This window comes from Solea senegalensis, linkage group LG13, assembly GCF_019176455.1.
Source record: "Solea senegalensis isolate Sse05_10M linkage group LG13, IFAPA_SoseM_1, whole genome shotgun sequence".
In the NCBI taxonomy this organism is placed as follows: Eukaryota; Metazoa; Chordata; class Actinopteri; order Pleuronectiformes; family Soleidae; genus Solea; species Solea senegalensis.
Window position 1 is genome coordinate 10,770,104 of NC_058033.1, and position 27,211 is coordinate 10,797,314.

At 40.0% G+C, this 27,211-nt stretch overlaps 1 protein-coding gene across 3 annotated transcripts in view; it reads right to left on the reverse strand.

Annotated features, from left to right (window-relative positions):
• specc1 (sperm antigen with calponin homology and coiled-coil domains 1) overlaps positions 1-27,211 on the reverse strand; it is a 78,803-nt gene that overhangs the window by 35,914 nt on the left and 15,678 nt on the right. For 2 of the 3 annotated variants that reach the window (XM_044041987.1, XM_044041985.1), the window contains exons 4-7: positions 6,907-8,465; positions 4,874-5,081; positions 4,374-4,447; positions 2,421-2,596 (exon numbers count right to left, since the gene is read on the reverse strand). In XM_044041987.1, coding sequence (XP_043897922.1) covers positions 2,421-2,596; positions 4,374-4,447; positions 4,874-5,081; positions 6,907-8,465 — 2,017 coding nt within the window. Of the gene's footprint in view, positions 1-2,420; positions 2,597-4,373; positions 4,448-4,873; positions 5,082-6,906; positions 8,466-17,981; positions 18,406-27,211 lie in introns of those variants that run through there. The other variant, XM_044041988.1, reaches the window with a different exon arrangement.

Sequence of the window (27,211 nt, forward strand, 5' to 3'; positions counted from 1 at the left end):
TGGTAATTGTGTGTTCCATCGTGCCATCTCATGGCTAAATATGGCATTGCATTCAATTTCACTAACTACAGGACTATGAATAAAGTGAATTTTTATATTAAAATCATAAATATTTTCAGTAAACTATAAAGGTCAAATTTAAAGTAATTTGACAGATAGAAATAATAAAAGTGCCATCTTGAGTATTATCAAATACAATTTATTAATTCTGCTGCTGTGCTCTTTTCATATATATCCGTCCATTCGCAACAGCACATGCACTTTCTACAGTATTTTCTTAACTCTCTTAAAAAGGCACAAAGCTACTTTGCACAGTATAAAAAGGGAGAGTATCCCAAGCATATGGCATTTTCTCCAATACGACATATGAAAATTACAAACAAAAAGAGTACATTCATAAAGAAAGAAAAACAGAGAAAAGGGTTCCAAAAAGACACGGAGCAATCTGGCTGCTCACTGTGGCTCACAACGAGACTGTTCACAACGTTACATGTTGAATAAAAAGCTAAGAAGTGCGGCAATAACACTGTTTTCACTCGGCGCTGAAGTGGAGGTCACTTCTTTAGTGACCCTCTACTGCAGTCTTGGTTTCAAAAGTGGCTCCGGTGCTTATTCTGAAAAGAAGAAGAAAAATGAAGCTGAACTAAGTGTATTTGGTTATATCAAACATTTGCATGTGCATTTTACTTGTGCAGCAAAACAAGGGCCTTTTCTTCTATACTGTGCTGTCATGAAATGCAGACATCTGGACACTGTTGGACTATTTTAAACTGCTCCATGCAAACCTTATTGGATTAATAAGGTCAACCATTATGTCAAGTGTGATTAAATCACTCAGTGATGACGCTATGCAAATTTATCTGAAGCAGATGATGCATAGCATGAGTTTATTCCAGTCATGCCGTGCAGACCATCCTGCTATTAAATCAAAAAGAGTACGAGGGTTATTCACTGAAAGAACAGCAGGTGGCACCAGATACATCCATGTGAAGGGAGGGCTGAAAGAACCAGGCCAAGCAAATCAATAAAGGGGGTAAAGACAGTCCTAAAGGTGCAGTCAGCCAGCATGTGGGATAACAGACAGAGTCAAACAGGCTGAGAGAGCAACACGAAGCCAAACACAGGTAGGAAGGTCAGTCAGCAGCAGCAGCAGCAGCACACAGGGCAGGGATAGAGGCAGGCTGTCTGAGAGAGGGCTGACAGGGCAGGGAACTCACCTGGACGTTACACAGGGAGGCGTGTCAGAGGGGCATCTTTGACAGAGTCATCACAGGGAGCTGCTGGAGGTGGGGAGCGGCTGTAGCGTAACAGCTAATGTTGGGGAGAGTTTACTGACTGAGCCAAGGTAACTAAAACCAGTAATATATATGTGTATATATATAATGCACTATATTCGCAAGGACTAAAATATGATATCTGAAAGAGAAATATTTGGCTTTAAACCAAATCATACTTTATTTTACACACTAAAACTGCTCTCACTAGACTTGTGAGGAGAAAGAGACTGACTGGCAATGTTTGAAGCAGAAATAAATCAGAAATAATTTGGATTTAGAAAATATACCATGAACGGCCACACAGTTTTAAGGACAGTGTTACAGTGCCATATATCTGAGCAAACTTATACCACAGGTACATGTGTAACCTGTTGTGATAACGAAAAGGGGATAACACTGAAAAAAACACCATGGCATTTCATGCTCAAACACTTAAATACAATTATAGTCACACACAATCACACTAATGAAAGGCCACAGTGCAACAACACTATGAAGGTTTTAAGAGCATGATACATTGGCTTGAGACGCTTTCACTGAAGAGTACAGAGACAACACGTTTACACTGGCTTCAGTGTTGCATAATTGTAACGCAGCAATATCTGTGCATTGAGCGGATCGGCCTTCTCATACAATAACAACATCCTCTAATCAATCCAGTATCGTTTCAGTTTAAAGTTGGAGGTGAAGTACGAGGTTTGAATGTTACTAGAGGGCAGTGGTCAGTGTGGAAGAGGGAGACAGAGAGGGCAGCAGCTTAGAGGAGTAGAGTAAACAGAGGAAAATACCACAGGAGACTGCTCGTTTACCAACAGAGTCTGCCAAATCCCAGGAAGCTAAACTCTAAACCAACAAACATTTAATCTTGTGAAATCCAAGATATGAACTAAATAATGATATTCGACTTAAAAGGAATTTGAGAAAACTCTCTGGAATGAGGGATTCATGAGAGTTAAAATTATGTTTTATTGTCATATTTAGTAGGAAACTGGGCACTAAATGAAGGGTATGGCTAGACTCTGGCAGGTATCTCATCTCCACATTGTGATTGAGAAAGAAACTGCAGCCCGATGCTAAACAAAAGGAGCACAGAGAGGTGCCCAGTCTGATTGTCTGAGTGGTGGCGTATTGTGGAGGAGGTACCTGACTCCCTGCAGGGCCTCTAGGTCGGCAGAAAGCTTTGAGCTGCGATCCTGCTCCTCCTGCAGCTGCCTGCGGAGGGTGCGCAGCTCCTGCTGAGCCTCCACCTTGATGTCATTGGCCACCACTACTGCTGTCTGGAGGTCTGCCTGGAAGCGGCGCCACTCCTCTTTCTCGTCCTAAAGAAACAAGCATATGGATGTACAGGTAAACTAAAGAGGTATCCCTCAACTATCTTAAATACTGCATGTTTGAAGTAGGGATGCATGATACTGGACCTTTTGTCAATATGCTGAAAGATCAGGAGTACCTATTTTGCATACTCAGGTCTCAGCAGATGTAAATATAAATGTGCAAAATAGATTTTAACAAGAAATAACAGTGGGAGAGGGCACACACATTCATTAGCCTGACAGAGCTCTTAGAGGCCAGTTAGTGGTGCCACAGTTCAGTCACCTGAAATTATATTCTGCCTCTATGCTGCCCACTGCTGGAACCAGCTCTGATGGAAATTAAATCTTCTCCAACTCTAACCTGTTAAAAAAAAACCTCTGTTTTCTATCGCTATACTATTTCATAACCCTGTACTAAACCATTACCTGTCTGTCACAAAATTAATATTTTCTTGATATAATTTTTTTCTATTCAAACCATTTTTAAATGTTTAAATATTCATCCTAATTATTTTTGTGTTCTCGTCCTCTACTTATTCTTTAACTATTAAGTGAGCTTGTTTGTGCTTCTTTTATTTCTGTACAGCACATTGAATGACATCTGTAAATAATAATATACTATGGAAATAACATATTCATAGCACATCTTGCCATTGTGCTAACTGTGTACTTAACTCAGAGGATAAAAGTATTCAATATTGGCTGGAGAAAAAATCTCAGAATCCACATGATGTTAGCACCTTTTTTAATAGAAATCTGCGTGAGTAAAACAGTTTTTCAAAGCAATGTTCAGAAATCTGTAGAAGAGAGATAAAATCCCCCAGGGCAAAAAAGAACCAACTCAACACAGGTAAAAGCAGAAAAACACTCTTTGGATTCAGTATGAATCACAAAGGAGAGGGAGAACAACATGTCTTCTTTGGTTTGTGGGAGTCAGCACAAACTGAAAGGAACTGGAGATATCTTTTGGCACTAAGGTAATATATGGAAGTCTATATTTACTGTTGAAAAGGAAAAATCAGTTCCTTGTAAATCAGTTTTTTGGCGGTGTCGCTACAACATTAAATGTTTGTGCTGGATTAAGGTTTGTAATGGGACACACCAACTTCTTGTGAGATTCTGTTTCAAACCTCAAATTTACAGCTTTAATTTAACATTTCCAGCATCCTGTAGGACTCCCCAAATCTGGTGCACTTGATAATGTGAAATAAAAAACAAAACAAAAACAAGACACTATACTCAAGTGATGTTCATGGAAGAATACCATGAAGAAAATTAGTGTTGCCAAAAAATATACACTGGACAGCCTACCTGCATTTTCCACAGTCATACTGGAACAAGACACGGTGGAAAGAATCCTCTGAACAGGCTGAACATTTTGGCAAAAAAGATGGGGGAAAACCAAGCAATAGAACATCACCCTTAACTTACAGTAATACTCCACCAAAAACACATTCTTTGAGTATTTCTAATTCACCCATGAATGGATGAGGGTCACCACACTAGTGAAACATTATCCACATAGCTGTTGATCATCTAGAGTATATAATCATTATATCTTATTATTTTTTTAAGGACCTTGGATCTGATGTCGGGATGGCACAATCCCATGTCGCCTGGTCAAAATACCAACTTGATTGAGCAGTTTATTTCTAATTTAAACCTTTGAAAAGATCTTTTATACATTTATTTTCATCTCAAACAAAAAGAAAAGTCCTAACTATCTTCACAGACTTGTGAAATGATGGAGCTTCATGGGTTTTGCTTGTTGAAGCTTTCTTACCTTCATCTGTCTATTCAAGACTTTCAGCTGTCTCTCTGCTTCAGTTTTCTGCTCCTCCAGCTTTTTAGCGAGATCTGCAATGACAAAATGAATGGTTTCGAAGTCAGGCAGACATTTATGGGTTATAACAAAGCATCCAGACTACTGCACAAAGACTTATTCCATTGCACAAAATAATAGTCTATACCAATGGACTTTGGAGGAGAAAGGAGACTGTAATGGATGATAAATATGAATGCAGTAATGTACCATTACTGATGACAACTGCCATAAGATGCAAAAGACAAACATGAAGAAAGAAGCCTATTAAAACCTTAATAGGAACCTTGTACCTTCGTGAAGGTTATAAATGTCAGTTTGTTTGTATGGGTTAAAGAGCTACTGATTCAACTTCATTAACTACTAATTTGCCCACCTCATTTACATAACTACAGTATACTAAAAATCACTGACGGATTGACTTGTTTACATTATATTTAAGTTCAGTGACATGAACTTACTCTCCATGTCCAGGACAGCTTGGTTGGTGTGACAGTTAATGGCCCTCTGCTGCTCCACCTGGTCCTCCAGTTCAAAGATGGTCTCCTTCAGCTCCTTCACGTGCTTCTCAGCCTGGATCGCAGCATCTTCCAGGGAAGTCAGCTGGCTGCTGAACTCCTGCTCTCTCCTCTCAGCCCACTCCTGAATTTGCTGGCATTTGGCCTCCACCTGTGCATGTATGCACATTAGTATGTTTACAGTGGGTTTAGAGCAGGTTTAGAGAGGGATTAGACAAAGATTCATTAGGGGATCTTTGTCAACTAACATTAACTGTTTGGATCTGAAAACATTGAATAGCTGATACTCCATCATGTTTTCGTCTTAGCTTCCACCACTGTCACTTCAGGTTATTTTACTGTGGCTGGGAAACAGCTTGAGGCACAGACACTTGTCACTGAAAACATGGCTGCAGCTGGGAACACAAGGAAAATATTTTTAGCCACCCAACAAAAGGCTCAACTATTAAAATGTACACCTGCATAAGTCTATGATACCTATTAAGTATTATGTTGTTTTCTTTATCTTGCCATTAGACAGCCTTTTCTGACTGGAATCCATATAGAAAATCTGTGTTTTGAACTCTACTTCTGCTTTTTTTGGGTAGTTTTTTGTCATTTAGGTAAATCCAAAAGAGATGTTTGAAACACTGAATTGAGAAAATAAGACATTTGAATTCAATTTAACTTACATCACTGATTTTCTCTATGGATTTTGGTATTGGGAGTGTGCAGTTCACAACGCAACCTTAACCTGAGCCAGGATTTCAGTAACAACAAGCATTTGTGACTCTAGCTGGGCATACACAGTACAGTCAGTGCTCACTAGATGTCATTACCTCATACAACCACACCTCAAAGAGTCCTGAACTATTATTTTAAAGTTCTGTTTTCGAAACCAACAAAAATGGATAACAATAAAATTAAAAGAAGGCCGTCATGTAAATAAGTACCATGTAAGGAGTCACATGGTAATGTGTGTCACTGTGTGTTTGCGACTGAGCTGTGTGTTTACTACTGAGCTGATGTTAACGTAACATGATGTTTGCAGTCACTCTGAGAGATGACACCATAAAACAGATATCTCTAAGCAGAATATATTAAAAATAAGTACAAGATATACTCTGATGTACTGATTCAGGACACTCTCCAAATGACACCATGTGGCTTTAATACAATAATGTGGTTTCAAGAGGAGTTATGGAGTGGCCTCACCCTCACACCCACGTGGCAGAGGACAGGAATGACTCAGAAGGTCACATACTAGTGTACAACCCTACTGCTGGCACTTTAGTCATACTCCAACAATGACAACAACATAAAGCTGGTGGTGACAACCCTCCCTCAGTGTCCCTGGTGAGTGTGGCGTTGAAAGGGGAAAAACAAAGTTACTACTAAGAACCATATGAGAACAATTTGAGTGAATCCAAGTTGTAATGTAGTGACGAAGAAAAGTACCCAATGACAGCTGTGAATCAGCTGTGCCCAAACCATCATGGAAGAAGATATCACATATTCACATTCAATAGATAATGACTGAGCCAGACTTTCAATAGCAAATCAACTATTCCTGGGTAAAGTAGCAAATAACAATTTCATTTCAATGCTTCTCCTTCAAACGTCTGCATTACATTTTGAAGACTTTCTTCAGGAAATTCCCGAATGCTTTGTCACAGCCCATCTAATAAATTCACAAAGAAAACAAAATGTTTTTTGAACCTAGTCACATAATTCAAGCCATAGTTTTACTTTACAACACTTAGTAAACACAATAGAAGCAACCATGGGGAAATGTTTTAACTGCACAGAGACATTTCGAACCAGAGTACTGTCCATGTAAATGTGAATTATACTTATTAAAAACACTTTGCCTCCAAACATGTTACATTTCATGACACAAACTGATGCTGTCTGTGCTATTCTGAATGAATTGCCTTCTGTGTTTCTCAAAAAGCAAAAACATGGAAACCTGAATTGCATCTATGCATCTGACCTACCTTGGACATTGAGGCTTGCACATGTTCAGTATCAGCCTGGGCCTTTAGCAGCTCCTGTCTCAGCTCTGTCAGCTCCATTTCCAGCCTGTCTCTCTCAGTGTGGGCTGTCTTCAGCAGGCTCTGCAGCTCCGTGCTGTCACTGGCACTTTGCATGGCCTTCAGCTCACCTATCTTTTGTCTCTCAATGTCCACCTGTGCCTTCAGTCTGCTGTTTTCCAGTCGGAGACATTCTGCTGTTACCTTCTGCTCCTCTGCAACCTGTGCTGCCTGACCTACAACTTCCAGCTCCCTGTCCAGCTGGGCTTGCAATCTGTCCACCTCCTCTCTGAGGCAGCGCACCTGGCCCTGAGCCTCCTGGTGCTCCTCCTCCAGAACTCGTAGACTGCCGGTCAGTTGCTGCTGGATGTCCACCAGTTTCTCCCGTTCGAAGTGTGAGCTCTCCACCAGTTCAGCATACCTCTGCTCCAGCTCAGCCAGCCTGGGCCCTTGGCCGCCCAGCTCCTCCTCCCTCTTGGCCTGAGATTGGGCTTGCTCCTGGAGTCGCACAGCCAGCGCCTCATTCTTCTGGGCAAGCACCTCCACGCGTTCCCTTTGCTGTTGGAGTGAGGTCTGCAAGAGACGCTTTTCCTCAGCCAGACGCTCGTTTTCAGCCGTCAGCTCCTGTACCACCTGCTGCTGGTCGGCCAGCTCCTGCAATGTTGCCTGCAGCTCCTCTGCTGTACTGTGGTGGCTTTCCTCCATCTTATGAATCTGTTCAGTTAGGCTCTGCACTTCCCGTCCCTGTGCATTGGTTATGGTCCCTGCTGCAACCATTTCACCGCTTACGCCACTGCTCACTGATTCTGAACATGATGGGATCTTCTCAAACTCGGAGGAGTCAGGTGATGGTGAGTCCTTGGTGATATCAGAGCTGGAGGAAACAGAGGTTTTGAGTGGGCTGGCAGTAGGAGGGGGGCTGTCTTGTTGTGAAGCTGAGGAGTTGGAGTCTGAGGGCAGGCCATTCACCAATGGTTTAGAGGGAGAGCTTGGGCTTGTACTAGAGAGTGGAGAAGCCTCCAAGCAAAGTAGCTTTTCCTTCAGCACCTGGTTCTCCTCTCTGAGTGCTGCCAACTCTCTCTGAAACTTCCCGTTTTTCTCCCTCAGCTCCCCAACCAGAACAAGTGCCTCCATCACTTGTTCCTGCTCTCGATCAACAGCAGTTTCTTGGCGTGGGACAGAGTGAGACGAGGGCGAAGAGGAAGCAGAGGAGGCTTTATCTTTGCAGCGCTGTAACTCCATCCTGAGATTGCTGATTTCCAAGTCTTTAGCCTTAGCCTCAGCCAGCAGCTCCTTCACCTGGCACTCTAGAAGGCCCTTTTCCTGGCCCTCCGCATCTCCACGGGACTTAGTTAAAGAACGCGTCTTTGACAGGTTAGAGAGGCTGGAAGTACTGGTGCTGGAAACCATTCTCTTCGTGGAGGAGCTCCGCAGCTGGTCCTTCAGAGAGATGCGGTCTCTTGTTATGGAGGAAGGGATTTCTCTAGGGGCTGGAATACCAGACTTCTTGGCTGCTTGAACACCTGAACAAAACAGAAGAATATATTGTAACAATATGGAGGTATTTGAGATCCATCCATCCATGTCTACCACTTTATCCTCCCCATGAGGTTCATGGGGTTGCTAGTGCCAAACCCAGCTGACATAGGGAGAAAGGCAGGATACATCCTGGACAGGTCTATTTGAAATTCAATGAAATCCAAATGTATATCAGTTTGTTTACATTGGTGGTTGTGGGGTTGCTTTATTTTTATTTTTCTGTTCTGTAAAGACTGTTTTTAGAAATTTTTCTAATGCATGTTGGAAAGATTAATTATTGAATTATTGAATCATTATTGCACATACAATAATGATTTCACATTCCCTATTCCCCATTCCCTCCTCTCTCTGCTCCACATGCAACCATAAATCAACTAAGTAAAGTATACTCACACTGAGCTGAAGTTAAACAAAGGCTCTTAATTAGGTGGATGAATAAAATTGTTTTTTTTTTTTGTTTCCATTCAAATCCATCCACATGAATTGGAAATGTGTTGCCAGTATTGATTCAACACAGATTGCAGTTTCCTGTCAGTAAATTCACGACTCAGTACATTAACAGGCTTGACACCGTAAAAGGGAAGGTTAATAGAATCAGCTTACAGTACAGATGTTCTGTAACCATACATTTTGTTCCCATCGTACAAAGACACTGAATGAATGGACAATGTGTCACATTCAGACACTTACTCAGCAGTTTCATGTTGCTGGTCACTGTACCCTATTCACATATTCTCTGGACAACAGAGTGCCTGCCTGGTACTGTCTGTGGTCATTCATTGTCTCAGCAGAGCTTAATTGTGGCATTTCAAAAGGCATCAGTGTGGGCCTGTGGTGCAAGCCTTTTCCAGACGCTTCAAAAATATGGAGTATTTCTTTTCTTTTTTTCTGTTTTGTTTTCAAATCATCAGCAAACTGCGCTGCTGGCACAGGGGATGGTTTGTTTCAAAGGATGACAAAGGTCCCAGTGCATGTGGCGCGTTCATGCACAGAGCAGCCTGAGTGGTGCACAGACAAAGACAGCACTGTCTCTCTCATCATAATCAAGCCCACAGTGCAGAGGCTAGACAGGCGGCCTGTGTGAGGAGATAGACAGCATATCACTCGGAGCAATGTGTGGACACACTTGTAGTACAAACACCCGCACAAATGGCCTAGATTGGAATGGAAATACTGTACCCGTGTGGGGTTTCTTTAAGTACTCGGCCATTGATGGGCAATTTGCAAAGACTATCCCACTATTGAATAAACTGGCTACTGTGTCAGAAGCTGCCAACACTGGCACTATTTCTGGGGAACAAAGCCCTTTAACATTCCCAGAGTGTGCAGCTGTGGTCGAGAAAGGCAGGTGCTGAAAAAAAAGCATTACTGGTGAAAATGGAAAATCACACCTGTACCGAGTCAAAACAAAACTCACATTGACTTTTTAACGAAAAAAAAAACAAAACTAGATGCAATAAAACAAAGACTCAGAGACTCAGGTCCACAGCTCTGAACGTCACTGAGATTAGACTCCTGGTTAAAAGCACTTCATTCCAATCAGATAAATTTACTGCTGCACAGGCCTGTACATCACAAAAGTCCAGTTCAAAATCTTCAGTCTTCATTCTCTGTACTACACCGAGGATGAATCCATGACTGACAGATTGAGGACAGCATGCACTTCTAAACCCTGCACTGTCATATGGAAATTTTTTACACTAAGTCAGCAGTGCGTAGTGAAATGATTATTCACTATGTGCTACTACAGGAAACACATGCAGAAAATGAGAGAAAATGCAGAACAGCTCATGCATTTCTAAGGGACTCCAAGTGTCATTATCATTAAAGGTGGCAACAAAGAGAGCAACAATAGGTCCTTCAAAGAAAGAGAGAGAAATACAAGTCAAATGTGATTAAGACCAGTCTATTCCCATGAGGATCAGTGATGTCAGGACTGGGACTGTAGTGCAGCATTTTCATATTGTGTTTTCCCCTTAGCTTCTAATGAATATAACCCAGATGGAGCACATGAACTCACTCATCTTCAGATCGCCCACCTCTTTAACCATGACATCAGCACCGCTGCTTCATGTGCACAGTGAAATGACTCTAGATGCCAGGAGCCAACACATGCACAACAGCAAGATTCTGGAGACTTACTGGACTAGTATGTCAGAAAATTAAAGAAGATCCGCATTGGACACGAACACCTTAATGCAGAGCCTTTGCAGGCCAACACAGGCACAGAAGATATCCATCTTTCTTCGATTAAGTATTACATATCCATTCAACCACCATTGTGTCTTTAAGAATAAATCATTTTAGCCACAAATGTTAAATTATTCAAAATGCAAACACATTGAAAATGACTTCAGTTAAAATTAAATGAAGATTTGATCATGCATTTTCTCAACAGAGAACAAGTTATTTTTGAGAAATATGCTGTCGGTGTGTGGCAACAAATCTAGGTTTTATTAATCAAATAGAATATAACCAACACCCAGATGGTTAAGAGGTTTAATTTATTGGTGCTAGGCATGCTCAGGCTCAAAATCATTTATAGTTACCTCTAGGAAGCACTAAATCTGTGAAAAGGAGTTGAATGGGCAGTTAAATGGCTCACTGAGGAGCTTTTACCTTCTGGCAGGGAATAAATACTCGTACAGTCTGCACGAGCATGCTATTACTGATAGCAATGTGCAAACACTGTGAATCACTGGCTTAGAAGAAAATCATTGTCATTTTTTTTTTATTTAGAAGATGGGGTGTTACACCCCATCTTCTTACATACTAAAAGAAAGTAATTGCTAAATTGTTATAACAAGGATCTTAAAATATAATGTTTTAATATATCCTGTCTAGGAAGACTGAAAGAACATTGTTTTGTTGTTTATAACTAATGAACCAATTGTATAACACAGACTGACTTCATTTCTATCATGAAAAGTCAGCTCCCTGATCACAGTAGTGCACAATGTTGGCGTCTTTCTCTCTAATGAAGATATCGCTTTCAAACCCCCAGCAGCAGCAGCAGCTTTGTGGCTGGATGTTGTCCAGCACCAGCCACTTAACTGCAGCCAGCCTGGGCCGAGTCTTCAATTTACAGAACAAGAAGGTTACGGTTGAGGAGTCACAATGATTTAATGACTGCAGGTAGTCAAGTGTCAGAGAGCTGGCACCTGAAGCGACACACAGCATTGTCACCACAAACCAGAATTTCCCACCACTGCTTCTTTGGTCTGTTCTCTGCTTCTCCTCCTTCTACTTTCACAAAATGTAGTTTGCATTTTTTTCCATTCAGGTGGAAGTGGAGAGAGGGGACAGAAAAGCCAGTCTCTGGTCTTCCTGTTGTCCAACTGTCCGGGCATGAAATAGGTCAACAGGCGCCTATCGGCCTGTTGCGTTGACTCACAGGCATTCCTTTCCTCTTACTGGAGTGGAAGATAGACAGAACAGAGTCTCAATGACAGCTACAGTGGCTGAGCAGAGATTAGCCTTGATGCATTGTAAACTGCATCGCAACAGTCCGATGTGACACTGAAAACCTCTAAACCAACACTGGTTGTCTCTGAATAGAAGGTTATGCTTCTGTTACCTGTGTTAGTCTGTTGCTATGCCAGCAGGTTTGTGTCAAAAGTACTAATATGAATTGATTAAAGGCAGCTCATGGAATATTTTCCTCTCTGTAAAAGTTGAGTTCAAACTTTCATGAATAAAAGACAAACCTGAGGCAAGACTTTCTAAAAGACTCTTTCTATAGAGTCTCACAGTATTTGTGTTGAGGTTGTTCAACAATTAAAGTCAGGAGAGTATTTCTTTCTTTGGTGATATACAAGATGTTGTTAAGTATAATTAATGGTTCATTGATAACTAAATTCATTACATCACATATCATTCAGCAGACGCTTTTATCCAAAGCAACTTACAAGGGAATTGAGTACAACCTGCCAGGGGTGGAGTTGAACTTGCGACCATGAAGTCTTTGCACACAGTCTTAACTTTTTTAGTTGAATATGTTCTGGCTTAATATTGCTTAATATCTGTAGTTTGTGGAACAAACTAAACATTTTTTTGGGGCGATAGGAAAACAGCTACAGTATGAACATTTTACACTGCTTTCTGCATTTTTTGGACAAAACAACTAATCAATCAGGAAAATAAATGACACATTAATGGATGATGAAAATAGCAGGTGTGGCCCTAATGGACACTTTCTGCACTTATATTTTTTTGTCTTCAGATTCTGAGCTTTGGTGCAGTTAACTTGAAAGCAAGGCGGATGGAAGGACTGAGCGCTATATTTAGGAAAAGGCTGGAGATCATGAAAATAGAGTGGGAGGACTGTTTGAAGTTTTAGTATAGTGACAATCTTACACTGCTGTATCTCTCTTGTCAGCACGTCAAAAGACAGCTGGCAAACCTTACACAATGTCTTTAAAAAAAGGATGTACAGTATGCAAGACTCCCTGTGTGTTTAAGCTGCTCGTCTTTGCCTGAAAGGTAAACAGCTCTGTGCTTCCTCTGCAGCCCAACAGGAAAGAGCAGCATGACTACTGCCATGCCACATAGTGCCACTTAGCTACTTTAATCATATATTGATTTTTTTTAACATGTCAGGCATGGCCTTTTAACAAATGTAGGGCAGGAAGTAGTAAGTTAGGAACTAACAATTCTTTTCAAAATCAATTCATCTGTTGATTGTTTTCTCGATTACATGAGTAACTGTTTGGTCCATAAAAAGTCAGAAAATGTTGACACACGTAAGTCTTTCCAAATGATGATGTTACATGGAACAAAGAAACCAGAAAATATTCAAATACAATATATTGAATATAAATATATTTAATATAACTTGTTTTAATAAAAAAAAAACCCTCAAACCAATTATCAAAATAGTCGATGATTAATCAAGTAATTGTTTTAGCCCTAAACACAATAGCCTCCTGTTATTAACCGAATACAGCGATATCCAATAATGAGGCTAACATAGTAAATTGAGTTTTACATGACTTTACATGAGATAACTGTGTGAAATAGGTAAAAGGTTGAAACTAGTATTAGGAAATGAAACCTGAAACTCCTGATGATTTCTGTCCTGGCAGCATACCGTAAAAATAAATATTACTGTAGAGTAAATATGTCCGCTTTGTCCAGAAAAGAAAATACAAGATTTACTTCCCTGCGCTGACCATAAAAAAGAATATAAAAGCACATTCTGTGGGAACATTAAGCTGCGTAGTGGAGAGGGTTTTGTACCAATGTTAAAAAAAAAAAAAGACAAAAGCAAACATTAACTCCAAATCTCCACCAGCAAATTGGTCCTGTGGCTTCTTTTCCATTGATGCACAGTTTAAAGATGCAACCTCCAGTCTCAAATACTAAATAAGGCAAAGTAAAGTCTTGCAGTTGAAGTGCAATTCTGTTAGGTGAACTGTGACATTGTCATGGGAGTTCATCAAAATTAATTTGATGCTCAGGTTATGGTTTCCAGTGACACAAACAGGATAATTAACCAGCACATGCTTTTCTCTGCAAACAGTGGCTGGTGTGTTTACTGTACCAACTGCTCACTGCCATGGAAAGTCTGACTGAGGTAACTTCCTCATCATGTTCAGGCTGTCAGAAGTTGGACATGCTTGTTTCCTCATGCTGAATCCCTGCCCATCATCAATTTCCTCTGATAAGGTGTCAAGGTGGCACAATAATCTACGCACTTCCACATTCTTTGGCTTGTTGCTCACTGTGGTGTCCCGGTAAGCTCTGAGGAGCAGCAGTCACCGTGCAAAATGAATCACTAGTTTGTCAGACATTAGTTTAATGACAGCAATTGAATAAACTACCCATAAGTATGTCTGTATTAGTGTTTGTACAGTATAATCCCTGTACAATAAGCAACATCAAGCGTGAATGGATCAACCAATCAGAGCAAGGAGCCACTTTGACGTGGCAGTTTTATATGCAAACTAAGAATTACAACAGTCTTCCTGGTAAGCAAATGCCACAGTAGTTTCCTGACATGCGTGGGAAAGGGAGGGGTGAGTGGATAAACTCACCATTAAAAGTCACTAATTCTTACACACTAGAACTTTAAAAGATTTGCAAATCAAAGTGGAATATCTGTCAGAAAAACAGCAAGAAAAGTTGATCACCAAACTTGGGGGTCACCAAAATCCATGTATCAATTAAAAAGGAAATAGTTGTCTCACCCGAACAGATTCAATGCAGAAGAGAGGTCAATTATGTACATCATGTACAATGAGTACACCCACCAAACCTCTCCTGAGAATAGAATTTGATAGATAAAGTTTGACAGATAAAGTGAAAACAACCTGTGTTGGTGCCTTGGTGGGCTGGGCTGTGAATGTTCAGAGGGTTTAAAAACATAAGCAGAGCTTGATGACATTAAATAGTGGAAGAATTCATTAAACAATTATTAGTTATTCACTTACATGAAATCTTGGAGAAAAAATGTATTTCTGTCAAATCTCTCTTTATCGTGAATCTAACTGAGCTTGGTTTCTACACCCATGGCACTACCCATTAAAAAATAATAACAGCGCGGTGCTGCTGGTAACAGCGAGTGAAGAGAAAGAACAATGTTATTCCAATGACAACACGCCAACTGCTATTTTGATAGTATCCCCTACTTTGAAAACACACTTCTCTTTTCCATGTTTCTGGCAGTGGCCTCAACCATTACAGCCACCTTCAAGCATCCCCGTCAAACTCCTGGGGGAAAACATGAGTGTGTGAAACTTTGCTTTTTTTTGACTACATGGAAGCCACAACAATCCATTTTACCTCACTACACAAACATGTTTTCGATCAGGTTTTATCCCCAGCCAAAAATGAGTATGAGTGACTATGCCCTGAAAATAGACCCACTGTTATTACAGTATATATTACTGACAATTCATCAACAGCTGACAACGACCTGACCACAGGCTCTGGTCTTGGCAGCTCTCCTGGTGAGCCAGTGGGGAGACAGGAAGGCTCTGTGTAGTTGCCGTTGGTGTAGTTTGGTGCTGATAAGGACCTCCTTATCACAGCAACAGGCAGCTTACTCCCTTAACCTGCCACTTCAGAGATAACGTCATCAATCACATCTGAACGAGTTCCTCCTGTTCCCACGTTTCCTTCCCTACTTCCAGCAATAGAACAGCTATTCTGTCTGATGGACCTCAGCTGGCTCTGTTTCGCCATCTCGCCGTTATGGAGAATGAAGTGCAGTCATCGCTTTTATCCATCATTATGTTGCTGTTCATTAATGCAACGCATGAATGATCCCCTTCTCTGCTGCAGGATCCTAAAGTCTGTAGGCGTAAAGGTCTAATATGCAAAGTCTGCCTCACATGATATCAGGAAACAAATATTATATATTATAGTTAAGTAGTGATGTGCAGAGTGAGTGTCGTTCTTAGTCAGAATGACCAGACCCTGTAAATACATATCTGTGTTTACAAGACGGACCCTTTTGTACACTCCCTCATCATATTCATGACCAGTTAACATGTCTACATTACATTGCGTTGCGTTATATTACGGACAGCTCCAAGTTCAGGACATCCTGTACTGTATACAATGTGTGTGTGACAGAAGGTAGTTCAAAGAGTTCAGTGGAAGCAGACAGAGATGGACTTCCAAAGAGCTCATTCATTAGCTAAAAAGACATCAGACAAGGAGAGAGATAAGACTAGGGTTTAGAATCTAATCATGATGTGAAGCACGATGTTTTTCTGTTCCAGATACCCTTGACTAAATGTTTTGTGCCTTTGTAGATCCACTGTGAACTGTACGTTGTAATGCACATATGTAAATGATAAACCTAGGCATAATATTGATGAAATTGCACTTATTTTTCTCAAGAAATTTCAGGTTGTTCATAATATGTTTAGTAAAAAGATATTTCATTAAATCTAAAACAAAGGAGTTCTTGTTGTTAATATGTTATTATGCTATTAGATCAAATTGTGTTGTATGTGGCCCCGGAACTAAAATGAGTTTGACACTCCTGCACTAAACTGCATACTGGACCAATCTGCTTCCTCCTCCCTCAGTGCACATACCGTACACCTACACATTCAAATGATGAGAGGGTAGAATACAAAGTCAAGCCATTTAATTACCAAAATCTCATTTATCATAGATGCTCATTTAAGAAAGTAGAGTGAATTCACAGCCAATCAATTTCCTGGCTTGACAACAAAGGTTCATGAGTCAGAACAGAAGAAATACGGTGGAGAGGGTGATTGCATGGATGGAATTCATTCCAAAGCCTGAGGAACATTTCTTTACTATATAGCAAACAGTTTACTCCCTAACCCTTCACTCTTCCCTTACCCCATATTGTATGAGTGTTAAGTGCAGTGTCATAATTAAGTAAATACATAATATGGTGTGAGATCAAAGAAGTTACTATTAGCCATATTACGTCCTGTGTTAACACTCAGCAATCACCAATCTTTGGTTCTGTATGTGTACTGTAAGCTTGAAGTGTAGAGAAGAAAATGGGAGCTAATCTTTTAAAGCATGCAGCAGCTTGCTAGCAGCACCATCCAATCTGAGCCAACTGTACTCTGTCTTCAAGCAACACATGCCACTGCGATGAAATGATGCAGCTTCAGGAGGTCGACACTCACTGCTGATAATAAAAAACAACTCACTCCGCTGCTGGTGTCTGTGTGTGTCGTGAGTACTGCTCAAGACATTTTATTTTACATACAAAATCAGGCACAGGCAGGCTCTGCGTTTATTCCATATGCACAACTCGTGCCCATTTTGTTTAAGAAATTCAGAGGCTACTAGGATGAGAAAGGTTGATTTACGATAAGTGTGAATTTGCTGCTGAGGGCAGTTCTGAGGGACTTTGAAATGGAAATCTTGCGGAGGCGCAGCGAGCTCAGGGCAGCAGAGGGCTGTGAGCCTGAGGCGGATGATACCATCTCCTCTAGCAGGTTCCCTTACACTTACTCTCAGACACAATCAGCATTTTCCCCACCTACGAATACACACACACACACACACACACACACACACACACACACACACACACACACACACACACACACACACACACACACACACACACACACACACACACACACACACACACACACACACACACACACACCAAGGTAAAACCTATACACAAACAGACAAACATAATGTTAGTCCGTATATGTAACATAACACACCAAATCCATTACAAGAGTGTGGATGTGTTCACACAAAATGACGGCAGAAGCACAGAACAGATCAGCTGACTTAAAACCTGTTCAAACAGCTTTTATAACTCCAGGATATATTAATCTGACAGTACTGATCAGTCAGTGCTGTGTTCACTCCATACTCATTAGTCTGGACTTGCCTCTCAGGTATCTACTCAGACATGACATGTCACAAGATTAAGCTCCTATCTATTGCATATAACAGTATTTGCCTTTTACGTCAACAGAGAAAGACAGACACAAAGAGGTGTCAGTGATGCTGAGGACCACCACAGCACAAGAGAAGCAGACCTGACTCTGTTTCCTCCTGTCTCCCCGGCTGGTTCCCCATATTGGTCCACTCCACGACTCCCACACTCCGCAGCAGTGTGGACTAATCCAAGAATCCGTGGCTGCAGGGGAGGTCTGCGTGAGTGGGAGAGTGTGCTGGGGTTGTTGTCGCTGCTCAGCACCCACAAGCAACAGCGGACAGCCACACAGAAAGGAAACCATGCGATGTAAAATTCCTCTTATCGTCCCCTCCCTCTCCTGGTCTTCTTTCCTTTTCTCTACTCCTCTCTAGGACTGTGCAAGTGTGTGCGTGCATTTGTGAGAGGGCGGGCTATGTGTCCTGTCAGTGAATGACTCTGAGGGAGTGCGTGTGAATGTGTGTGTGTGTGTGTGTCCCCTCTAAAACAGTGACAGTATGTCACGCTGGCAGGCAGACAGGCGAGCAGGCAGCGTCGTGTTCATTTCATTATTGCTGTGATGACTGGAATCAGCTCAGAGGAGGAGTGGCTTCCCAGGCCAAACGCACACACACATGCACATTAGCACACCTCCTCCCACTGATGTCAGCCAACTTACTCTCACCAGTACCAGTTAAACAATGGTGAGATGAACCGTCCCTCACACTGGCACTGAAAGGACAAGAAGGAGAGAGTGAAAGGAGGGTGGAGAGAAAAAGGAAGGAAAGATGAGCATAGGGAAAGGAAAGGCACTATTTGTATTTTTGGCCGAGTATGACAATACAGCTCTTGTTTTTTTTACCTCCCCCCCAAATAAACTTGCAGCTTGGGACCTCTCACTCCAGCTCAGAACTACACACAGAACACAGAACTACAACTTTCATTAACAAACAAATATCCACATAAATGGGCTGGGGATCATGGGCTAGGCTTTCTGTCCCTTCTTCTCTGCAGGACACCCAACAAAGGACAACGGCATATGTGTGTGTAAAGAAGTGTGCCTACATGTAGGGCTGGGCAATACGGGGAAAATCTTGTCAAGATATACTTTTGTACATACTTCGACATTGATATAATAAAAATCTAATAAAAAATTCTGGGATTGGCACCAGACTCCCCCCCCAACCACCCGACCCTAATGTAGACAATGTATGAATGAATGGGAGACATTCCTCAAAGGAGAGTGGCAATACACTGAAAACACCTTGTTTATTTCTTTGGCTTTTAACTGTTAAATGAAAGATGTTTACGTGTGTTAGAAACAATGAAATTGCAGATAAAAGTGGTCAAATTTGGCTATAAACATAAATATTAAGCCTAAAATTAAAGAAGTGTTATTAAGTGATTTGTTTTGAATATAATTTCATTGATATGATCTATTATTTTTTATCTATTATGTAGTATAATTTCATTTAAACTATTATAATAATCATTTAATATAGTAAATCCGATGATTAAAATGAAACAGCCTTTAAAACCAGGAAAATCACAGATACAAAGATATCCACAGTCTAAGACAATATCTTGCCTCAGGAAAAGATATAGATGAAATATCCACATATTGCTCAGCCCTACCTACATGCATATGAGTTTAATATGGCTAATATTTGACTTTTAATATTATGTCCTTTCTCAATCACACTGTATGTACTGGTAAATCAGGGATTACAATCATGTCAGTTTATATATTTAAACTGTTTAACATAGCAGCGGCTTAACTTGCATCCCTTTAAAGTGATGTTATGTTCCACCTTACCTCAGGCAGAGGTAATACATTTATGCTACACCATTTTATCGAGTATTCATGATTGGTTACAATGCAGTGATGATCAAAAACCTTAACTAAATCAGAAATTAAAATTCATCTTAACTGCACTGTCAATTTTTCAAAGCCATGCTTGACACAGATAAGCGCTGATATTTTTAGGTGTTTGCACATCCACACTGTTATGCAAGCTTAGAGCCACCAGCTTATTTTTCTTTCGCTCACTGAGAAGAATCATGTATAAAAAAAACTCCAAAGCCCAGATAAAACCTTTTAAAATTCCTCTCAACGTGTAGCTTGCTGTATGATTATAAATATATAATATAAATATATAATATAAAACCGCCTGCCAAATGACATGTAATGATTCTGTTCATGTCAGGATATCTTAACAAGAGGTATTAACCTGCTGATTTCAAGGCATTGATATCTTTTAAATATTGCATAAATTGTTGGTAAAGCTTGTTTACCCTTTATTTTAGTATTCTCCTCTCTCCTAATCTTGAAGCAGCACGCTCACTTTAGTAAACAAACACGCCAGTAATCCAGCTAAGAATGTTCTCCTCACCACAGGACGTGCATCTCTGTGGGTCCAACAGACCTCTTTAAAGGAGACGGCTGGGCCATTTCTCTCTGTCCTGCATCTTTATGGGGACTTGAGTAGGGTCACACATTTTCTCAAGAGAGGAATTTCAGACTTGATGCCAAAAATCTGGTCGATGAATCGATTCCAGGTGTTTTTATGGAGGCTCTGAAGATGCAGTGTTCATTCTGGCCATTGAAACCAACCTTTCACATGCACAGATTGAGGAGTTAACCATAATCCTTTTCATGCTGCAGACATAATAAATGCAAGAGTACAATATCATACTGAACAGGAACAGGCGGTACGTGGGATGTGAAAGGTAAATGTGTGGGCAACTGTGGACCGTGCATATTTCTGCAAGTCCATCTGCACGTGTCTTCTTACTGTATATTCCATGTGCAGCTTCTGTCATGGCTGAGTGCTTATGCAGGTTGAAAAGTCCCTCTGGACTGAGGCATGTTTGATTAATTCATCTGACAGATATGAGCAGCTCCAGCACCATACTTCTCCCTCCTCCTGCGTCCCAAACACTGACACACACAGACAGGACCCTACTGGGACTATACTGTTGTGTCTGGAGTCAACAGTATGGAGACATACTTTTGCTAATCATTCACTGACAGTTGCATCAAAAATTAATCTCCCTTCTCTTCCTCCAGTAAACTGGTGCATGCTTATGAGCTGTTGAACTGGGAAGTGACAGTAATCTAGTGTTGTAAGCAAACCTTGTATATGGCAGACAGTCAGAGAAGAATCTCTATCTCCAACACTTTCTGACAACAAGCCCCTTATACAGCAGAGACAGAAAGTTAACAGACAGTCCAAAGAGAAAATCAGTGTTTTTACCATAACATAGGAGCTGCTGGTCTACTGTTGCCTCCTTTGGTAAGTTGGTGTCACTTAAGAACATCTAACCAAACCAAAGTCACTGATGTAGGCAGATTTTCTGTATGGCTTTGGTGCAGGGCTTCAAAAGTTCAATTTCCAGTAGAAAAAGGCATAAGAACAGCAAGATGGCAAGTGGCAAAGACATTCTAATGATATTGTAGAATTAGTTGAGAGGTGTAGATTTTATTAGGTTGCTAAAATTAGTTTTTTTTCCGGGTCTGTTGGCAACCATCAGTAAGTGCCCACCCCACGTCCTAAGCTGGTTCCCAGCATGGAAGGCACACACAGTGCAGTCAGTGTTTACTATGGCCCCTAAGACTTGTTATTAGCATCTGTCCTCAGAGATCTGATCATGACCAGATTAAACTATGTATGACTGATCGCATGTAGCATTAAAATGCATCCTGAATGAGTCCCCTGTGACCAAATATAACCAGATCTGGCAATCCCACCCTTCCCACACTAACTGACTGGTTGCAAGAACAAAGTTGCGTTTTAACGAGTCCGACTGTAGAGATCAGTCTTCTGTGTGTGTGTGTGTGTGTGTGTGTGTGTGTGTGTGTGTGTGTGTGTGTGTGTGTGTGTGTGTGTGTGTGTGAGGAGGTGGCCTCTAATCCAGCTTGCATTCATGCGGATCAAGAATGCGAACAAATGTGTCCGAAACCATCACCATCAAGGTAAAAGGAAATAAATACAATGTGATAAGAATACAACATGAAACAGAGCTACATTAACCTACGTTCAATAGGATTTTTAAAATAAATATACATTTTGAATATCCTATAATTTATGGCAGTGCTGCTGACCTCAAATCTACTGTCTGAGTTAAAGCCACTAGAACAATAACACTATCTGTCACACAACCTTCAAACATGGTTACAGAAAACGACACAGGGATAAGTATCGATAGAAAGAGAGATGAATTCATATATAGAGTATGAACCATCTCTTGTGAAGACTAAACTGTCTTGAGTCATTTATGTGAATCCAATACAGACTTTTATGTCAGGCTTAACTCTACTATTAATGATCAGCGTGAAAGCATCGAGGGAACACAGGTGAACAAAAGTGCCTGTAAATAAAGTGGCTGTTTATGTGCTGTCACCCCTACTGGGCTTTTTATTTATAAAGCCTCAAGTCTCATCTCCTTTTGTCTCTCCTCTCTGAATGAAATCTTTACTGAATTATTGATGAGGTGTTTTAAATAAGTCATCAGGATGAGGCTGGGTACTAACCCGCTGCCTGACTGCACGGACGAGTTGGTAAAAATGACAACTGGGGTTGGGGCGAGACTCCATTAGCAAAAATAACACTTTTGGATCATAGTTTGGCGTCATGCTGTGTGGGCAGGCATGGGTGGAGTCAGACTGTTAGTCAGATATGTGTATGTTTGTGCGTGTTGATGTTTTTACACCTTAAAACCTACTGCGACTTAAGTCTGAATGATTTGGGGGAAAAACCAACAGATTTATCAGTTAAATGATGTGATTGTGGTTATATTTGTGGTATACCTTTAAAGACAAGTTCATTGTGTTTTAGATTCAAAACATGACGGAGAAAGTACTAACCTAGTTCTAATGTAAGACAACTTAAAGAGAGCTAGAGGTAAGACATGCAAGTAGTTTAAAAACGAGTGCAGAAATCATAATCTCCACAGAAACATGAGGTCGCCAAATAGTTTTAGGATTTAATACTGAGGAGCTACACTTATACCCACACAACATAAACATACTGAATTTGTGAGCGGAGAATTAATGTTAAACTGTGAATAAACTGGCGGCAGTATTTCAATTGAACGTTTTCTTAATCTCTGATGATATGATATATCCGTACAACAAATACAGTTTTTTAAAAGGTATGTATGGCTTCTAACATGTATGTATGTATGTATGTATGTACATGAGAAAGTAATGCGACCTTTCATTGACAACAAAGTATAAAGTCTGGGTCAGACGTGCTCTATAATATACTAAATTACTATTGAAAACTATTTATTGTTTAGCCCTGCAGTGTCTGTTTTCTTAAGCGCATGATGCAAGTATACTGTAGTTACTCTGAAAATTGGTCGAAAGACAAAAACCTCTCTTTTATCACACAATAACAGAGACTACAGTGAAAACTGTCATTTAGTGTACAAAGCCCACAGCTGCATAATGAACATGTATTTGGAATTGAGGATGAGATGGTCCCATAAAAACATTTTCAAAGCTCAGGCAAAATAAATGAGGACACTAAAGAGAAACTGTGAAACGTGACGGCACGCACTGTACGTCCTCACACTGCTGCAATATGACTATTGATATTTTTTATGCATGCATAGTATCCTGGGAACATGTGACCTAGTTCTAATATAATAACTGATGCCTCAGCTCTCACCACTCCAGCTCCTTCCTCACATTTAATTAACAAGGACTCACTGAATGTGAATGTGGTTACAGTTACAGTTCCTAAAGAAACGGCACTGTAGAAAAGAGTTTATTAATTTTTTCGTACTCCTTTCGTTTTCACTGCTCATACTTCCACAGTCTAGTCACAAATTATACTTGACACTTGGGGAAAAAAACCTTGATTACTTTCTGTCAGGTATGATGACAGTTCGGCTTCAGTGAAATTCAGAGCCCGCCAAGTCCTCAACATTTTTATCTCAAAATGTCATGACGAATTTTTGATCCTTCTCTTCACACAAAAACTAATTCATCTTATATTTCCGTTCCCCTCTACATGGATAACGACAAACACTGAGGACGTTCCAGTATTATATGTCAAACATTTCAAAATACCACAGATCATCACCCTCATCTAAATTCAAATCATGACATTTCCCCTGCGTGTATAATTCAATAGACTTTCAGGGCGGACACAGTGACTTAGAATTGAGGGCAGGAGGCTAAATGATGATTGACACCTACTGCCTTCTAGGACTGGTTAACCATCACTGCTCTCTCAGGTGTCTGATTTGATTTTGCGCTTAACTATTAGCTTGCTAAATGCAACCTGTTTGATTGTCCGTCCATATATATCACAATTTAAATCAAAAGGTTTTCTTTTGAGATGTTTGTGCTTCTCAAAAGAGAGTGACAATACACTGCAAATATCCTCCAAAATAAAATATCTACCGTTTATGATCAAATAGAGTTATTGCCTTTAATTTCAGATAATACCTGGTGGTTAGGGTTTGTATTTATTTGGCTTTTTTATGTTAAATGAGGGCTATTTACATAAGTTAGAAACAATGAAATTGAAACTGATATAACCACAAACCATTAGACTTGAAATGAAAGTATAAAGTGACTTTTAACTTTGCCAATTCTGTGCATCAGTATAGAAAATATTTAATTTATATTTCACAAATCAGTCAATATAATAAATGTGATTATCAATGCAATAGCATTTAAAACCAGAAAAAGTCATCACAAATACCTTATCTTATAACGACATGATAACAAAAAACAATGATAACTTGTCATATTATAGGTATAAAATTGAGTTTCAGCCCAGGTGAATTATTTTGTGCAAAAACATGTCCATTTGTGGTGTACAGGTGTGCTCAAGGACAGGATATGCCTCTAATAGAAAGTACATAAGAGGGTATTTTCTAGATGACATGGTAGCCTTAGTGCAAGAATGTTTTGTGTGGAGTTTGCATGCTCTATGTGTGGGTACCAGAAATTAGCAAGTAAAACTAGGCCAGATGCAGTGTGTTTAGAGACATGTATTTATCATGAACAGCAGTAAGTGGGTGTCTGTTCTTGTCCTCTGGTGTGAAAAAAAGAAAAAAAATGGTTTGGTTAATTAAAGCTCAGCCCAACGAAAGCTGATCATGGTTTAATTGTGTTAAAGAGCCGAGGGCCTCATTTGGCCCGGGTTTCTCAGCTCTGCTGGAGTCTTTTGTCAAATAGAATTCAATTATCTTTGCTTCAGCACCACAGACCTTTGAAGACGAGTTTCAGTAGAACACGGGATCAACGTGTTGTGGAGATGGGATACCGCAAACAAACACTGCTCTCACCCTCAGAGGATTTTCTGAGGGTGTGCGTCGAACAACATTCATTACTGCAGCCAAATACCTGTCATTATCAACCACCATTCTTTAATATGTAACAAGAGCAGCAAGGAGTTTTGCTATTAGAACTTTTACTTGGACATTTACTCGGTTTATCCGCAAAGCACAATATCTGTAGAGGGGTTGTTAAATAACAATAAAATATACTTGTATCATGCATGTCTAACCATCATCATCTACATCTTTGACACCAGATTTATAAAAGCTAAAGGAGACATGCGACATTATAGATGCCAACTGCTTTAAAACAAAGAAGAAGGATCTATACGCCTCTACAATGCAGCTTGTATTGTTTTTTCTTGGTGTGGCACATTCTCTAAATACTTGTCATATCGAGTTACAGATGGCCTCACACGGGTGATCGATCTGGTAATTAGGTAAACAAAGAGAAAGGTAAATGGCATCTCACAGCTGGGAACGTCAGTAAGTAAAGTAATGGCAGGAAGAAGTAGGAGAGGTTATGGCAAAACATTAGGAAGAACGCTGAGCCATCTTAACGCTCAACTTTTCATGTGGCTTGACATTTTACCAAGAAACTAAAAACGTCTTCTAAACGCCTGTTAAAAATAGTTGACATTGATCAATTTTGTTTGGATTTTGAAAAAATACATACTACGTCCTGCATCATTTGTGAGAAATTAACTTTGCAGTAATAGAGGATTTAAAACAACAACCATAAAACTAATTTTATGTATTTTGATGTACACAGACAATGAATTGAAATAAAATTAACTAAATATTTATATCCAAAATATTCTTTCACTTGACTTAACTTAACATGGTGTACATCTGAGAAACTGCTGCCCCTCACACTCACTTTGTCCTACTAGGTACATTTTATAAACACTACATACAGATTTGTAGTGATTTTTACTGGTTCGTTCAAAGTAAAACTACATTTACTTACACTCTTATACTCATGTATAAGATTTAACAAAGCTGTAGTCAGAGCAAAATCTCCTTTATTCAGAGCTTTGAGGAGATTCTCTGTGCATTCACTGATAATAAACAAGCACTGTGCTTCACTGTGCATGCAAACAGGCAATGAAGCAAAATAATGTCAAAATACCAGCCAATAACACTACCTCTTTCATTTTCTGTACTTTGTATATTACTTTATACTTATATTAATACTGTCATCCATACACATTTTGCTGTTTACATGACTGAGCAGGTGTATTGTGCAATGAGCTGAGTATAAATGCCCCGACTGTCTACCAGAAAACCAGAGTCCTCAGCCACCTGCACCCCACCAGTGCCAAACAAACAAGCATAAAGATACAGGGGGGAAAAAAATAAAAGTGGAAAGTGAAGCATCTCTCAAGCTTCTAGTTACCATGAGCAACCAGTGATCAGTGAATACTGTGCTTAGATGGTGTGCTGTTGCCCTCTAGTGGCCCCAGTTAGTTAGTTGCACTCTTGTCATGTTGTTTTTTCAGTTTATTAAAAGTTTAAAGCTCTTCCCACTGATATTTAAAGAAATAGACAGGAAATAAATTGATAAAATAAAGGTTACACAAGGATGTGTGATTCTGGTAAAATATGTAATTGTGATTTTTCTCATTACTTTTGCAATATAATTTTTTTAAGTCAAGTTTTAGTTAAATATTCACCGTGTTATACATTTAAAACAAGATGGAGCGTTGCCACATGCGACCACCAAAATATTAACTACGGTACTATATTCTCATGCAAGTGTGAGACCATAAAGACATGAGTTTTTTCCAGCATGTATGTATTAAATTTGTTTAATGGGATAGAATCCTTAAGCCTTTGTGATTTGCTTATTGTGATTCATAAAAATTGTGATTTTGATGAGAAAACAATTCATGGTATGGTGTTTGGCAAAACGCCACCAGTACAGTTGCACTTTGTGTTGATCCTGGTGTTTTAATGATAGTGGTGGAGAGAGAAATGTTTGTAGTACTGGTCCAAAATCTCTAAAAGATCATATGTTTTCAGCATATGTTTATAGTCTTTTCATATTTTTCA